Here is an 18,719-nt window from a genome sequence, read left to right as displayed (position 1 = left end):
GTAAGTCTAATACAAATTTAGAAGTCAAGGCTCTTCCATTATTTGAGATTTTTTTAAAAAATCGTACGTTTAAAGGCAAAGTGAGAGTTCCTGGTTAAAAAGTAAAAAAAAAAAAAAAAAAAAAAAAACCACTTCCCCTTTTACAAGTAACATTTATAAGAAATGACTATACCACTGAAAAACTAGGGCTATCTGTTTGTCAGTGAGAGAACAAAAAATACCCCAATCTTACCCAGAGGACATGGTACCAGACTGAAGTTCCACCGAAGTCAATGTGGAAATCTGTATAGCTGTCTTGAACTCCCATTAAGCAATATTTCTGAACAAACGGCTTGGGAAAGACTGAATCATCTGGCCAATAATTTTCTACCCAGGAAAGTTTTTTGGCTATATCAGGGACCTCCACCAATTCAGACATCCTTTTAAAAAAGAAACACACACACATACCCACATCATGCAAATTAAAAATTCTTAAAAACTGCTTCTCCCATCTATTCCCAAACCAAATAATTAAATGGAACTTTAGGTTAACAACAACACTTAAAAGTTTAAAATACATGTTTTTTGTTTTTGAGACTCAATCTTGCTCTGTTGCCTAGGCTGGAGTGCGATGGCGTGATCTCGGCTCACTGCAAACTCTGTCCTGCCAAGTTCAAGAGATTCTTGTGCCTCAGCCTCTCTGAGTAGCTGGGATTACAGGCATGTGCCATCACACCCAGTTGATTTTTGTATTTTTAGTAGAGAGGGGGTTACACCATGTTGGCCAGGCTGGTTTTGAACTCCTGGCATCAAGCAATCCACCCACCTTGGCCTCCCAAAACGCTGGGATTACAGACATAAGCCACCGTGCCCAGCTACAAATTTAAAATACATCTTATTTCTAAACATCTCTGAGCGTCCCAATGCAAAATTTATAACACTGCTACCACTGGACAACGTTAGAAGTCACAACTATGTTTCTTCCTAAAATAAATACATCATTAAATTACATTTAGCTAACACTCAGAATGCTAAACCAAAATGCCGAGAACTACTCACTTTGTATCTGAAAATTCAAGGCTGATCACATTTAACACTTTTGGTCTGTTAGGATTCATGAAGTATTTAACATAATTGTGAAGTGTCATCTTGCTGTCTGCCTGTCTCGCCACATCAATGACATCTATCACTTTGTCACCACCTGCAGAGAAAAATTACAGTCTTCTTATTGGACTTTTAAGAGTTACATCAGCAGATGCCCTAATCAAAAAATATCTTAACTTAGTATGATATTTAAACCAAGTATAAAACTATGTAGTCTAGACAAAGATTTTCCCTATACTCTTAATTTCCCAAGTTCAATTGGACCTTTCAGGAAAAAAGGGACAATTTTTCAGAGGAAAAGGAAAGCAGTGAGACAGAGTTGCATAATTTACACCAAACATAAAAATGTATACGGCTTATAAAGCTTTCTGTATAGCAATGATATCTTGGTGTACAGCTCATAATGACAAAAAATACATTACATTGGCATGTAGAAATTGTGCAACATTTTCTGGATTTCAGTTTTCTCAGGCATAAAGTGGGGAGATTGACTTTTCCCTTTCACTTTTGTAACACTTAAAATATTCTAAGGCTATCATTTCAAAAAAAACACATGACTCATTGGGGAATTAGCATGCAAGTTGACCAGGATATTTTCTGCCCTCCTGGTATTGTCTTCTAATATTCTCCTTCAAGAAAAAATTAGTGATTGGGAAGCAAAAATCAGTTCACATTAGTACCAGTGTCCGAAGGCCTGAGTTCCAAATTGTGATTAGTTTATAGTTTTCATATAAATCCATGAGGTAATGTTTACAGACCACTGCACTGCTACACTAGGAGGCACAAATAGTTTGACAATGGACTATGGGATAAAGTAGAATTCAAAATATGGTAATACTTAACCAACTTGAAATAAAAAAGCAAATAAATGCCATTTTCTTACTTTAATGCAACTTCATATAGGTTTAGAAAGTCTTGCCTTATAGACTTCTTTATCTTCAGGAAGTAACACAGTTCTGTTCATAGTATTTAACTGAAGTGCTCTGCAGTACCAAAAAGTTAGCTATCAAGCAGTTTGAGCATTTTTTTCCTGCACATGTATTACACTAGCTATTTGTTTTACAGTTGTTATCTATGCAAATAGGTTCAGGTTAATCCTTAGCCCCGTCCTCTTACTTGTCAAATACTCAAATTTAGCTGAATGTGAAGTTATAATATTTAGATAGATTTCCTCAGTGAAACAATAATCTATGAGAATTGTTAACCAATGGCTCAATAAAGGGACAAGTTCTTAGATATTCCATGCTGAGGAGATAATGTAGTAAATATACAATTTTGAGTCAAAATAGATTTGGGATCTAATCTACTGCTGACAAGGAGTAACATCTACATATAGTCAGCTTTATCTATAAATATGATGAGAATGAATGAAATGACTGAAAATGTCAACAATGTGGCAAGGAGTAAAGGGTTTCCCCCTTTATTTCTCATGTCTTTCTGTTTCTTTGGGAAATTTTCAAAATCACAAATTAAGTCCAGACATCATTAAATGGCAATATTCACCAAGTCATTACTATAAAAACAGGATTGAAAATGATCTGCTCTTTTTACCACCTTTCCTCGAAGCAACAGCAGGTCACAAAGCAGACTATAGAGGACTAACTGTGCAGCTGGTATACTGGGATCTGGGAATTTTGCACCTGTATTCTACAGATGCCTACAATCAATCAAATGTTCCAATATCTTCTTCCTGGTATCTATATCTATCCCTCAGTAATGATTTTCCCTAAGCAAGTATCAGAAAACTTAATGGCACAAAAGAAAGCAGCAGGATGAGGCTGAGTAAATAGAACAAGCAAAATGTGTCATTCTGTTTTTCTGGCAGCTGTAGGTCTGCTGAGAAAAATTAGTTTTCAATATAGATGATACTGAGTCTCATTTTTCTGAGCAGAAAACTAAACTAAATTGACATTTCTTCATTTAACCTTTAATATTACCAGGACTATCATTTTTACTTTTACCACGTTTTCCCAGGTACTTAAAGAAATAAAGTTCGTACCTACATAACGTTCCACATCCATCACAGAAAATGTAGGTGGAGGGAGCCTGAGTCCTAGATCATCTAATTTAGGGACCATAATAGGGACATCAAATCCATGTTTCTCCAGATATCTTTGTGTCAGCTGGCTGCCATGCATCTTTACAATTATTTCATCGGCACTAAGGAAAAACATAAGAATAAAAATGTCATTTTTATTGGTAAGTTCAGTTTAAAAAAAATACTGTGGTGATGGGTTAATTCATATACTGGATTATCTATATCACTGGATCTTAACCTATCATATCTCATTCTTCTTTTAATGACAAATGTTTTATAAATCTCCCTTTGCTATCCTAAACTAAAATTTATAATGTAATATACATAATTCAATACATATAATTAGAAATATATATAAAGTGCTCTAAATGCAAAAAGAAAAACCCAACCTAGTTTATAGTAAAATATGGACGAGTTGAGTATCCCTAATCCAAAAATACAAACTCTAAAATGCTCCAAAATCCAAAATGTTTTGAGTGTTGATACGATGCTCAAAGGAAGTGCTTATTGGAGCATTTCAGATTTTCAGATTAGGGATGCTCAGTTGCTAAGTATAATGCAAATGTTCCAAAATCCAAAAAAAAAAAAAAGAGTCTGAAATCGTTTCTGAAACACTTCTGTTCCTTAGCATTTTGGATAAGGAATACTCAACCTGTATTTCAGTATGTAAACTACACTAGAAGACATAATAAAATAATAGGATGCTTACAACTAGTTGTAATGAATGGTTAGATTTAAGTTAAGTAGAAACACCAGAAGCCACTTGATACAGGCTGTGTAGAAATTTGGGAGAACAAAAGGTAGAGTGTGCATTAGAATAAAAACTAGTCAGGCCAGACGCGGTGGCTCACGTCTGTAATTTCCAGCACTTTGGGAGGCTGAGGTGAGTGGATCACCTGAGATCAGGAGTTCGAGACCAGCCTGACCAACATGGTGAAACCTCGTCTCTACTAAAAATACAAAAATTAGCTGGGTGTGGTGGTGGGCATCTGTAATCCCAGCTACTTGGGAGGCTGAGGCAGAAGAATCGCTTGAACCTGGGAGACGGAGATTGCGCCACTGCACTCCAGCCTGTGTGACAAGAGCAAAACTCCATCTCAAAAATAAATAAATACATAAATAAATAAAAACAAAAACTAGTCAGATTTTATCTGACTATAAAATTCTATACAACTATCTAAAGTCTAATGGAACACAGAACAATTAATTCTTATTCTGCATACTGGAAGATGACTAGCATCCCTGGTCCCTGCCCAGAGACAAGTGTCCAAAACGCTCCCATTGAAAACTACCGATTTAAATGATCCGTTACAACCAGTATTTAGTAAGTCTTTTTTTTGAGCTGGAGTCTCGCTCTGTTGCCTAGGCTGGAGTGCGGTGGCACGATCTCAGCTCATTGCAAGCTCCGCCTCCTGGGTTCAGGACATTCTCCTGCCTCAGCCTCCCGAGTAGCTGGGACTACAGGTGCCTGCCACCACGACCAGCTAATTTTTTGTATTTTTAGTAGAGATGGGTTTCACTGTGTTAGCCAGGATGGTCTTCATCTTCTGACCTTGTGATCCGCCCACCTTGGCCTCCCAAAGTACTGGGAATACAGGTGTGAGCCACCGCACTGGGCCTAGTAAGTCTTAATACCAGGTAGTAACTTTAAGCCAAGAATGGTTGGATCTCCAGTTGCCCTCTCTGATGACCAACAGATTACAGGCATTACATTAACATAAGTGTAGTTTGTCCCTTTGCCCACCAGATCTCTTCCAATGGGGCATTCCAGTTTTTACCTCCCAATTGCTCGCAGGATATAGCTGCTATACATTCAAAACTAAGTGTGACACTTGCCTTAAAGGTTAAAACACAATAGTCTCCACTTCTACAATCAGATCTTAACTATCTGATGTCACCTGCTGCCTAGCTGGCAAGAAGACAGGAGAAAAAGCAGATGCTGGTTCTCCGAATTACTGGGCTCCGATCTTCCAATCCTCTCCATAAGGCAACGGCAAGTCTGAGGCCTAAGAAAACTAAGAGTCCTCTCCTAGATATTCTTGTTCTTCTTCACTTGACTCATCTACTAAACTGGAGCTCTGTATTACCTCTCAGTTTCCCCAATAAGCATCCACAACTGTCCCTCCTTCCCCCAACCTCTGAGGATTAAATAATTCCTTCAACTTCAATCTAAAGAAGAATTTTAAATCACTTGTATTCCCTGATCTCAAATGTTTGGTGTTCTACTTCCTCTTTTGATCAAACATATATAATGACAAGTGTTTAAAATGTAGGTACATTTTTTGCAAGAGGAAAATCTGGAGACAAACTAAACATATATCATATGGGGATGGTTAAGCAAATTATGGTACCTATAGATTACTGCCTACTACACAGCATTTAGGAAGTGAGGTAAATCTATGCATAGGTATGGAAGGGTATCTATGAAATATAAGAGTAAAAAAGGCAAATTGTACAACACTATGCATAACATAATCCCATTTTAAGAACATTATATATATCCATACATCCATATACACAAATGTTTTAATGTTTTTATGTAGAAAAGGGTCTCAAAAAACTTACACTAAGTCTTAAAATAGGGGAGGGGAAAGATAACTCATTCACTTTATACGCTTCTGTGTTAATCATATTGAGTATGTGTAATTTAACAATTATTGCTATTCTACTATGGTTTGAAATGCTATAAAGCTTTATGGCATTAAAACCCAAAGATCCCGAACTAATGGTAATTACATTTTGGACATTTGTGATCATCTCTATAACCTGTTCTCATTTGTGGTCACTGGCAGTAAAGTCACATAAATTATTAGGCCAGTGTTTCTAACACTACATTTTTGTGTCAGAAACCTATTTGGAAAAAAAAGAAAGCTATAGCTCCTCTCCCTGAGAAATGGACGCTCCCAACTGACACTAAATTATACATACCATTCATTTTAGGGAGCTCACAAACCTCTCGTAGGCCCACCAACAGAACCAGACTGAAAACTTTGGGCCTAGGTGCCAAACCAATCAAGCATGAGCCAATAAAAAAGAAAACATGCGAACATTTCTCCTACAACTTGGAAACTGATAAAAAAGAATATTTGAGAATAGGGTATTTAACACCACAAAAATCATATGGAAACACTACATTTTAAATAAGCCAATGATGCTTATCATTATGTTTCTGTGTAAGGATTAAGGGGCAGGGGGCTAGAGAGGAATTCTAAAGACTAAGGAGAAATAGCAGGGGTTTTATCATTTCAGGATCTGAAATAATTCCATAATAAGCTGCATGTGATACTGTGATTTAAATTTAAATTGTGCTTCCCCTCTTTAACAAGCCTGGCTATGATCTTGTGTAAAAGTCTATTAAGCATTATCACTTGAAATAGATGTCAGGCAGTGAGTAGGAAATGATCCAAATTAGCATGATTAAATGCTTTATAATGCTTTCGACTCTCTTTGAGCCAGACAACTCAAATATATTCCATTATTTTTTTAAAAATCAAAAAGCCCACTCCTGCAGTGGTTGTGTGTGCTTCTGGTGGACCTAGGGCAAAGATGCATATAAAAGCAATGGAGAAAAAGCAGAGTTGGGAAAACAGGAGAAGGTGAGGCAAAAGAAAAAAAAACAGGCAGCAGCTGCATATCATAAGGAACCAAGTACTGGGAACAACTCCCTCAGGTTAGCGTATTTCAAACTTTTTGGACTGTGGCCCACACCTAAATGTTTTTATAGGGTGACCCACTGTGCATATACATGTAACAAAAGTTTCAAGAAAATATGCTTACTTACTTCCACCTATTACTTGGAATGTACTGATACTTTTCCATTTCATTAAGGAAGTAAAAAGGTGAAAAGGTGGCTGAGGACAATAATGGGTTGCAGCCTAAGTTTGAAAACATTGCCTTTACGTAATGCCACTCTATGAGACGACATTCTTACATTCTTACGTTTTCTTTTATCAGAGTAAGTTTCCATACCTTGGGAAGACTCGAGAGCGTAATTCCTTAATGAAAGTTCTAGTTCCAGCTTGCACTGGTTTGGAACCATCATCAATTTCTGTGTAGTCATGCCTGTGCCAGTTCCTCCTCTTTTTCACTGGATTTTTAAAAGATTTTAAAAAAATGATTTTGGTAACTGGTGATACTATATGCTTTCTAATCATTATATCCAACATAATCAGAAATAACAATTGTAAATACATTAAAAACACTCGAGTTTTTTTTGTTTTTAAGACCACACACGTTTATATATATTTGGATTAAGAAAATGAATCACAAGCCATATAAAATTGAGATAAATTGGAAAACTCTAAGGTAAGTACCATGTCTATTCCCAGCTGCCTAGAACAAAAGATCCATTAAAAATCCATGGCGTGAATTTCCACCATGGGTCGGAAGGATGGAAGACAAAGGTTTTCCTGTAACTTTCCCAACCACCTCCCACCAGTGCAGCGAGTGCTCCCATGGTTGAGAATAAAATACAGGTGTGTTTCTAAACGCTGGAACAAAGCGGTCTTGCTGCCACATGAGTGGAGCCCGGAGCTCGGATTCTGAAATCCAAACCCAGGCCTGCCGTCACCAGGCTGCGTGGAGAATTAAGACAGGGAGCCAGGCAGATGGTCTCTCCATGCATCCATCTTAACATGCAGCCATGGGAAGGAAACTGGGATGGGAGTTGTGTCCCTCCCCAAAACTCATTTCTTTGGTTGCCTGATGTCAACTCCTGCCTTAGACATCCCATCCCCAACACTCTTTCTCCTTCGTTTTTATCCCTTCATGTTACACCCAGTGAATGCTGCTTCATTGTCTTAAAACCGAAACAGAAATGGGGAGGTAGGTAGCACGGATGGGGAGTGCATGAACTCTACAGGATGAGGGTGCTCTGCACTAGCTCCTCCGAAACCTGAGTCCTCTGTTCACTCTGCACACACATCACAGAGGGCTGCCGGCCGGCGGCCAAGGCGTTTGGTGAGGGCCCCATCTCGTGGACCCTCCAGATGCCCCTTCATCCTCTCTGAGCTTGAACACCAGGGCTTGAAAGGTGGCCAAAGAGCTGGCGAGGACACAAATATGGGGCATTCAAACTCCTAGGAAAGATCACAATTTTGCTCCCACGCCCAGGGGACTAGGAGTGGGGTGAAAGAGCCCATCGTAATACAGCGAATGTGGATCCTTATCCCCAGAGGTAGAATAATTTTACCCAGTACCAGAAACACCAGCTTCCAGTTCTTGTTTTTACAGTAACTCCTGATAGCAGACCTTGCCCCCTCCCACTTCCAGTACCCTCCGCCCCTTGCAAAGGGGCCACAAAGTGCATGCATGGCTAACCGTGTGGATGCTGCCCACAGCCACGGCCACTCACCCCTCGCTCGTGTGCACAGCCTCCCCACATATATACACAGGTACATGTAACACATGGTGGCCAGAGAGACATTTACACTGTGAGTGTGAGGCCCGGCTTAGGCCTGCATCCTTGGGCAGGGTCTGCCCCTTGGTCCCAGGGTCCTAAGGCTGCTCTGCAACCAGCCCCGAGCCTTAGTGTTTTATCCTGAGGATGGAGGGGTTGAAAACACTCAAGTTTTTAATGCATTTCCAGGCCTGAGAATTTTGCTTAATGTAATGCTGCAATTACAGACAATTAACTGTGGATTTTTAAAACCTACTCTTTTTATTTCAAAATATTTAAAATTAAAGCAAGGAATTCAAATCAGCAGATGGAGCCTTTTATAATGTCCACACTTACAGATACTATACAATTTCCAAATTATATACAATTATGATTTTCATCAGAACATTAGGTCCTAATGATTATCCAGATAATCCAAATCATCTTCTCAGGACAGGGCCTTTATCTCACATCAGAAATCTATTCTAATAGCATCATTCCTCCCTCTTTCATGTGAAGACTTATCCCCAAATAAGCACAGTTATACTGACATAAAGAAGAGCAGGTGACTGAGTCATAATTAAAGAAAGACGGGTAGGATGACAAAATAAATAACTTCATTCATTCCAATGCTAAGACCCTGTAATTCTACAGCTCTGGAAGGCTATGACCTTGAGTAGTCACAGCAATCGAAATCAGAAGACTTGGATTTGATTCCTAGTTCAGCCAATAGCTTTCTCTGCAACCTTGGGCAGGTCACTTAACACCGCTGGATCCAGATTCCTCAATGTAGGAATTAAGCGGTGGATTAAACTGCTAATTTTCAAACTGTGTGGAAGAACCCTTCACAAAGGGGCGATGGAGAAAAAGCCAAGGGTTAATCTCTGGACCTCATTCCTCTTTCCAGCAGACTGGCACTACCTACAGCTCTTGTGCGTTCTATCAATGTACAATTTCAGTTTTAATTTTTTTTTTAAGCTTGAAAATTACTCTTAAGCCTAAAACCTCTATGATTCTGGAAAATGTACTGACGTCTGCAATTTATTTAGAAATGCATCCAAAAAAATAAGATGGGTAGACAGAACAGTTACATGGATAGACATGTGGTAAAGCATATAATGAAAATGTTAATAACAGTAGAATCTAGATGATAAGGCTTATAGGTGCTTGCTATAAAATTCATCCAATTTTTCCTATATGTTTGAACATTTTCGTAACAATAATGTTTTGGGGAAAACAACTTTATGATTCCAAGTTATTTTAAACCTTTCTTGCCTTACAAAGATCATAGTAATACAAAAACATTGGGTCCTCACGTGGATAAGAAGTCACAATAATTAATAAAGGTGGAAATCAGGCTTATTCCTATCTAAGAGTCTAAAACAAGATTCCCAAGTAACTTATGGCAGCCAAATCTTCAATATGGAAGAGGTCAAGTTCCACTAAAAAAACCCAAAAAAACCAAAAAACTCACAAGAAAAATTTAGAATCATAAAGCAAACTTCCTAGGAAATTCCATTAAGGCATCCTTTGCATGTTATTTTTTCTCATTTAAAATCACTCCTAAAATTTGAGTGTATTTAATTCCAGATTTTTTTCAGCTATATATAGATACACAACTCCATTTCTTTTTTTTTTTTTTTTTTTTTTTTGAGATGGAGTCTTACCCTGTTGCCAGGCTGGAGGACAGTGGCACGATCTCGGCTCATAGAAACCTCTGCCTCCCAGGTTCAAGCAATTCCCGTGCCTCAGCCTCCCTAGTAGCTGGGACTACAGGCGTGCACCACCACACTCGGCTTTTAGTGTTTTTTTTGTATTTTAGTAGAGATGGGGTTTCACCATGTTGGCCAGGATGGTCTCAATCTCCTGACCTTGTGATCCACCCACCTTGGCCTCCCAAAGTGCTGGTACTACGGGTGTGAGCCACCAAGCCCAGCCCATAACTCCATTTTATCTTCAACTGGGATCACAATGTTTATCCTGCTTATCTTTCTTATTATATCACAAGCATTTTCTCCTTATTAAATATTTAAAACAGACTACAATTTTAAGACGTAGCTATACCATATTATAATCATTTTTTTGATTCTTAAGCACTTAGTTCATTCTGAATCTTTCTTCAAAGTTGAGATTCATGTTTGTATATGTTTCCCTGATTAATTCCTCAGAATAAATTCTAAGAAATGCTAGAAGAAAGATCAACATTTTAAAGATAATTGCTACATATTACAAAACTGCTTCCAAAAAAGTGGTACTAGTAACTTACTTTCCTTACCAGTATTATACAAGAACCGTATTTCATACCCCTGGGTAAACAATGGGCATAAGTACTTTTTTTTTTTTTTAAAGCAGTCCTTTTGATAGGTAAAGTATGATACTGCATTTTAAAATTTTCTTTCTTTTTTAAGACAGGGTCTCCCTCTGTCACCCAGGCTGGAGTACAGTGGCGCAATCACAGTTCACTGCAGCCTCGAGTTCCTGGGCTCAAGCAATCCTCCTACCTCAGCAACCCCAGTAGTTAATTTTCATTTTTGCAGAAGAGATTAATCAGTGAAGTGCATCAGCTTTGGAATTAGATGGCTAGGGATTCAAACTCCAACTCTGCCAAATAGCTACATAAAAGGGCTAGCTAGATCATTTTTCTCATTTCTCACACGGAGTTGTTATAAATATCGAAGAAGACAACACAGGTCAAGTACTTACTTACCCACTATAGTGCCTACCATATAATAAGCTGCCAATCACTATCATTTCCTTTTAAATGTGCTCACTTGGAGGAGGTTAACAGAAGAATACAATTGTCCTATTGGGCCAACATGCTAATCATAAAATCAGCCACTGTATAATAGCTGACTGAATTTCTTCAAGGAAGGAGGCTAGTGAAGGAATATTTTAGTAACGGTTAAAGGGAAAGGAGAAAATTTTGTGTTTGGATTGCATGTGCCTAAAGAAGATAGAGAATATATATTTAAGTTATTTGGCTGTTTTTTGATACCTGCCCTCAAATAGAGTTCTTCATTCCCATTAAGCGGGTCAAGTCTAAATTCACCATATTAAGTAGTTATTATACTGGCTAAATGGTATCAATAATAAGGACTCCTGGGGATCTCTGAAACCAACAGGAAACCCAGGTAGCAAGTAAGACAGGCTTAATAGGCCTGGCGCAGTGGCTCACGCCTGTAATCTCAGCACTTTGAGAGCCCGAGGCGAGACTAGCCTGGCCAACACGGTGAAACTCCATCTCTACTAAAAATACAAAAATTAGCCGGGCATGGTGGCACACACCTGTAATCCCAGCTACTCGGGAGGCTGAGGCAGAAGAATTGCTTGAACCTGTGAGGCAGAGGTTGCAGTGAGCCAAGACTGCGCTACTGCACTCCAGCCTGGGCGACAGAGCAAGACTCCGTCTCAAAAAATTAAAAAATGAATTAAAAAAAAAAAGGCTTAATAGCAGAGGGAAAGGGATCAAAAGGGATTAACCAAGTTGCCAGTAGAAGTGGAGGAGGAGGGAAGGTGAGCCTTAAATCAAGATAAAACAGATGACTGGATTTTGGGCATTTTCCCTGCAAGTACTCAGAGTTGGACGTCTGCCCAGAAGATAGCCAATGCCTGGTCTTACGTTCTTCAGGGATGAGAAGCATAGGCAAACTTCTCTCTGAAGCATAATTATTCACAGTGAAGTCGCGATCCATTATGGATTGTGTAATCAATTTAGTGAGTATAACACGTTTTTTACAAAATTAAATCATATAGGAAAAATAAATAATGCAGTGTATCACATTATTCTGCCTCATAGTAACTTAATATTTCACACAGGTTAAATTCAAATTATTTCATTTTGGGACTATATACTTAAATTCTAAACTAAAACTGCTATAAATTTTAGTTAAGTCTCCCTTGAGATAACAACACCATATTATTTATTTACTTTCTCCAAGAGTTACTCCCAGTCAACAATTATTACAAGTTATATATCACATACTCAGTGCTAGCCAGAGAAAGATCATTTAAAAACATTTATGACAATAAACTAGTCAATTACACATGTAACAGTTCTACCAATCTGCTAACCTCAAGTTTTATGCTGTATACTTAACAAAAGGAATAGCCTCTATTTTAAAAGGAAATACTTTAATGTATTCAATTAGCTTAAATTTTTAAAGTATCTTCCAAAGACATTAGAAACATTACTAATATTTCTAACAAAACAAATGAGCAGTCAGTTGCCAGTAAGTCTCTTTTGAAAAAATATAACTCTATATAAATGTCTACTCTATTGGAAAAAAGTACTAGGGAAAAAGCTGCATGTAAAATAAAGAGGTCATGTAAGTTACCTAAAACCAACCCACCAAGTGTGTATATCAAGGTATGTTCAGGCAAAGGTTTTAAAATGACAAAGCCTATAGTCTTCCCTTTAATTCTGTGAATACAAAAGTGCTAGTCTGCAGCCTAAAATGTCAAAATAGTTATTAAAGGCCAGGTGTGGTGGTTCATGCCTGTAATCACAGCACTTCTGAGAGTCTGAGGCAGAGTTCGAGACCAGCCTGGGCAACAAAGTGAGACCTTGTCTTTACAAAATATCAAAAAATTAACTGCGCATGGTGAAGCATGCCTGTGGTCCCAGCTACTCCAGAGGTTGAGGCAGGAGGATCACTTAAGCCCAGGGAGTCAAGGCTGCAGTTAGCTATGATAGCAACACTGCACTCCAGCATAGGTGACACAGCAACACCCTGTCTCAAATTTAAAAAAAAAAAAAATTATAACATAATCCAAGCCTTTTTCTCTCATATTTGCACAATAGCAATATTTCAATGTATTCTTCTGAAGCATCTGTAAAAGATTCTGAAGCATCTGTAAAAAGCTGAAAATACATATCATTTTAGGTGTGATGTTGGTCCACTCCAAAAGATGCCTGAGGGTTCCCTGGCTTTGCTCTCCCTTCTTAGAAACAAGAGTGTGGTCAGAAATACGGTCTGGTGTGTCCTTGTATCTCTACTTCCTCAGATCTCAGAAAGGGGTTTCAGGCAGAGAGGATGGCTGGGCAGGACTCCAGGTCATACTCAATATAGCAACCAAATTCAGAAAATATAAGTAATATTTTAGCTTATCAACGCTCTCATTTTCTTCTTAAAATATAAGGCATATGAGTGTATTAAAGTCTTATTCTGCATACTCTCCCAAAATACTACTGAAGATCTTCTATTTGTGAAGAGAGCAAAACAAGCGAAATCAGATTCCAGAAACAGAAAAATTTTACTTTACCACACTTCTCAAATTGAAAGGCATCAAACTATGTAGTTGAGTTTGGGGACTCTGCACTGGCAATTAAGACTGACAGTACATTCTCCCCCTTAATCTTTTGACTTAATGAGACAAAAACAACAACCTAAATACCTTGAGCAAAATCTGTCCCTACAGTTCTTGATGGGTATAATATAACTCGTCAGAGTATCATTAAAGTATCAACATGTACATGTAAATTTGAAATCTCGATTTTTCTGAAATGTCATTTTTTATTTAAGCATCTAGTACTTACTCAAGGAGGAACCGTGTAAAACTGCACAGTTGGGACAGTGATACAGGTCAATGTCAACAGCATGATGTTCTTCTACTCCAACACAGCTAAGACAAAGAAAAACAAAATCAATATGTAAGTAAGTTGAAAATATTCACTTAACTATAATACAGTGGATGGAATTTAGCTGAGAAATGTACAACCGCCTCACCAACACATTTTTGTAGAGCAGAGAAACACATATAAAGATAAATTTTATTCTGTTCTCTACAAACTTGCTAAGTGAGCATGAGGGAGAATATATTATACTCAAAGTAATTCTCTCCTAGCAGCAGTAGAGACATCAGAAACAACAAAATAAGTCATAAAATCCTCACCCATTATGTAAATATCACCTGTTATAAAATGTCAATAAAATGAGTCAAAAGATATATTAAAATGTGAACCACGATAATACAATATGACACAACTTGTGGGATGAAGAACTTGTAAACAGAAACATATAGCTCTAAATGCATCTGTTAGAAAAAAAGAGGCTGAAATTAATAAGCTACGTATCTACCTCAAGAAGTTACAAAAAGAATAGACAAAAAACCTTAAAAAATGCAAGTTCTATCAAATATTCAAGGAACAAATAAATCTAATGTTATATCAAATTTACTCCAGAGAGCAGCAAAAAAGGATTTGCTTCCTAACTCATTTCCTGACAGCATAAGTTCTTGGTACCAAAACTTGGAAAGAATTATAGGTCACCCTCATTTATGAGTAAAGATGCAAATACCAAGTTGGGTCTATCACAGGAATACAAGATGGTTTTTAACACTAAAAATCTTAATCAGTGAAACTTACCACATTATTAGATTAAAGGAAAAAAAAATCATATGACCACTTAAAAAGATTCAGGACAAGTATTTGATAAAATTCAACATTTACGTAGGATTAAAAAGTAAACAATAAAACCTCTTAGCTAGCTTAGAGGATACTTCCATAATCTGGAAAAGGATACTTCTAAAATATCCTATGCAAATAACATGAAGCAGTCATTCTGAGATTAAGAACACAGCGGCTGGGTGTGTTGGCTCACGCCTGTAATCGGAGCACTTTGGGAGGCCAAGGCGGGTGCATCATGAGATCAGGAGTTCAAGATCAGCCTGGCCAACATGGTGAAACCCCATCTCTACTAAAAATACAAAAATCAGCCGGGCATGATGGCAGGCACCTGTAATCCTAGCTACTTGGGAGGCTGAGGCAGGAGAATTGCTTGAACCTGGGCGGCAGAGGTTGCAGTAGGCGACAGAGTGAGACTTCATCTCAAAAAAAAAAAAAAAAAAAAAAAAAAGACAAGAACACCTCCTATTACTACTTCCGGTGAACACTGTGCTAGAGGATTGAACTGGTACAGTAAAATAAGGAAAAGAATTAAAAGGTATAGGGATTAGAAAAAAAGCTGTCATCTGCAAATGCTATGGTTACGCAAGCAGAAAATGCAAAAGAATCTATAGAGAAATCATAAGAATCGAGAAAAAGATTGCTAAAGATTAGTATATAGAAAAACCTAGTTCCATATACCAACGATATAAAGCTAAAAAGTGAAATAACATACCATGTACAACTGCACAAAAATGTCAAGTACATTGGGAGGCCAAGATGGGTAGATCATGAGGTCAGGAGATCGAGACCATCCTGACTAACACGGTGAAACCCCATCTCTACTAAAAATACAAAAAATTAGCCCGGCGTGGTGGCGGGTGCCTGTAGTCCCAGCTACTCGGGAGGCTGAGGCAGAATGACGTGAACCCGGGAGGCGGAGCTTGCAGTGAGCGGAGATGGCGCCACTGCACTCCAGCCTGGGAGACAGAGCGAGACTCCATCTCAAAAAAAAAAAAAGGTCAAGGACACTGGAATAAATTTAACAAAAACTATGCAAGGCTTCTTTAGGGTAAAGTATAAAATATTACTGAGAGACTTTAAAGAAAACCTAAATAAAGGGAGATATACATCACGACCATGGGTTTGAGGTTCAATCATGTAAAGATATTAATTCTCCTCAAAGTGATTTATAGATTCAATTTAATTCCAATCCAGATCAGTAGAACCTGACAAACTGGTTCTAAAATTAATATGGAAATGCATAGGGCCAAGAATATGCAAAGTATTCACAGAAAACAAAAACAAAAACAAAACAAACCCACCACCCTAAAACTCTACGAAGTATCAAGACTTATTCTAAAGCTCTAGGAATCAAGGCAATATGAAACAGATGCCAGTGCCCAAAACCAGATCCATGTATATGTGTGCACTCGTGTGTAACAGGAGGGCACGGAAGAGCATACAGCAAGAACAAACTTTTCAATATAAGGTCCTGGACACTTTTTATATAGCTTTTATATCAACATCTTATATACATGTATCTTTTTATTTTAAAAAAGATATATTGGCCTGGCGGGGTGGCTTATGTCTGTAATCCCAGCACTCTTGGAGGCCAAGGTGGGCAGATCACTTGAGGTCAGGCGTTTGAGATCAGCCTGGCCAACATGGCGAAACCCTACCTCTCCTAAAAACACAAAAATTAGCCAGACATGTTGCCGCATGTCTGTAATCCCAGCTACTTGGGAGGCTGAGGCAGGAGAATCGCTTGAACCCAGGAGGCGGAGGTTGCAGTGAACTGAGATCACACCACTGCACTCTAGCCTGGGCGATACAGTGAGACTCTGTCAAAAAAAAAAAAATATATATATATATATATATTTGTTAAAATAAAAAGAAACATACACATATTTATATAAAAGATATTTGTACAAAATATGCTTGATATTTTATATATCCATAAATGATACATATTTATATATAAAAAGAAATATTTATATATCTCTTTAAAGGAAGTAAAATAAAATTAGACATCTATCTCATAACATAAAAATTTATTCCAAAGTAGATGATAAACCTAAACACACATAAAACACAAAGTACAAAGGTTGTATAACGTAATATAGAAAATATCTTTATGATTTTATGACAGGAAGGATTGTCTTAAAACACAAAAAGCACTGTCCATAAAGGTGAAAACTGGTAACTTCAGCCATATTAAAATAAACTCCAATTCATTAAACTATAAAGACTGAAATGATAAGCCAGAGTAGCAGAAGACATTACAATACAGGTGGCCACCAAAGGAATTATACCCAGAATATACTGAACTCCTACAAATCAATACCAAAAAAAAAAAAAAAAATAGAAAAATGAACAAAATACTTGGATAGGCACATCATAAAAGGAACTCTAAGTGGCCGAATCACACATAAAAAGGTGTACAACCTTATAACTGGGGGAAATATAAATTAAAAGCACAATAAATACCACGACATACCCAAAAGACCCGCTAAAACTAAAAAGCCTGATGATACCATGTGTTGAAGATGATGTGGGGCAACAGGAACTTTAAACCGAGAGTTTGATACAGCCATGTTGGAAAACAATTTTGCACTAAAGCTGAAGAATCATATGCTCTATGATTATTCCATGACCAAGCAAATCCTTTTTTAGGTAAACACAACTGAAAGTAACTCAGGCACATGTGCACCAGGATACCTACCTATACAGAGCTGCTTATAAAATCATTATTTGTGAAGTCTATAAATAATAAAATGGATACAGTATATTCTCATAACAGAACTCTATATGGTAATAAAAATAAAAAAACTCGCACAATAAATGAATGAATTCTACAAGTTAATCAACATTGAGTTAAATTTTAAAAAGACATAAAAGAGTACATATTTCTATGTATGCAGAAAACTCAGAACTAGGGAAAGCTGAAGTATACTGTTTAGGGATAATAAAGCTATCTTAAAAAACAAGGAAGAGATGGATCTTGAAAGGACAGTGGTTTCCTCTCAGGACTGTCATCTAGAAAGGATGGCAAGTGGTGTCCTGAGGTTCTAGATGATTATTACATGGGTATATATTTTATAATTATTGATTAAACTCTAGATGTATGTTTTAGACACACTTCCTCTATTCTTATTCCACAATTAAAATACTAAATAAAAACACACAATACACAATTAATACACAATTAAAATACTAAATTTCACAATTAAAATTCTATCCACAACCATGTAAAAAATTAGGCAAAAATCTTGAAATGTATTAATCTAATAACCACAACAAAATATCAAGAGCAATATATCAGAGGCCTCCGGATATGCAAAAACAAGCCCATCGCACCTGAGAGAACTCTAGGACACTTGCTACTGTGAAGCCTTTGAGAGTCTGCGTAGAGCTTGCCGCAATCCCAAAAGGTCAAAACCAAAAGATGTTAACAAATAACATGACATTGCTGCTTGAATACTGAATCCACATAACTAAATCAAGCTATTACATTTTGCTTTTGAGTAGAACACAAGTTTACTTTATTTGTCCAATTTGAATTTACATCACTTTTCCCATAGAAAGCAAAAGGTAAATATGTTAATTGTTTAGAAATTCATTTTTTAACTGAAAGACTATAAATTTCCAATTCAATACATAAATGTTATACAAAATTTTATATATCTTACATACATACAATATACATACAATTCCCTTGGTCCATAGTTTCTTATAAGAAACTCAAAAAGTTTCCTGTAACCCAAAGAAAAGGTTAAGAATCACTGGATGGAGGATTCACACTTTCCGACTTCAAACTTACTTAACAAAGCTATGGT

At 37.3% G+C, this 18,719-nt stretch overlaps 1 protein-coding gene across 1 annotated transcript in view; it reads right to left on the bottom strand.

Annotated features, from left to right (window-relative positions):
- Nucleotides 1–18,719, bottom strand: part of KDM7A (lysine (K)-specific demethylase 7A) — a 69,781-nt gene that overhangs the window by 37,893 nt on the left and 13,169 nt on the right. Inside the window, exons 2-6 of the mRNA XM_011995499.1 lie at nucleotides 14,035–14,120; nucleotides 7,091–7,208; nucleotides 3,083–3,243; nucleotides 1,039–1,180; nucleotides 233–419 (exon numbers count right to left, since the gene is read on the bottom strand). Coding sequence (XP_011850889.1) covers nucleotides 233–419; nucleotides 1,039–1,180; nucleotides 3,083–3,243; nucleotides 7,091–7,208; nucleotides 14,035–14,120 — 694 coding nt within the window. The remainder of the gene's footprint in view (nucleotides 1–232; nucleotides 420–1,038; nucleotides 1,181–3,082; nucleotides 3,244–7,090; nucleotides 7,209–14,034; nucleotides 14,121–18,719) is intronic.

This window comes from Mandrillus leucophaeus, unplaced genomic scaffold, assembly GCF_000951045.1.
Source record: "Mandrillus leucophaeus isolate KB7577 unplaced genomic scaffold, Mleu.le_1.0 Scaffold49, whole genome shotgun sequence".
In the NCBI taxonomy this organism is placed as follows: domain Eukaryota; kingdom Metazoa; phylum Chordata; class Mammalia; order Primates; family Cercopithecidae; genus Mandrillus; species Mandrillus leucophaeus.
Note: the sequence above shows the minus strand (reverse complement) of the source record. Positions and strands in the feature narration are given on the sequence as shown.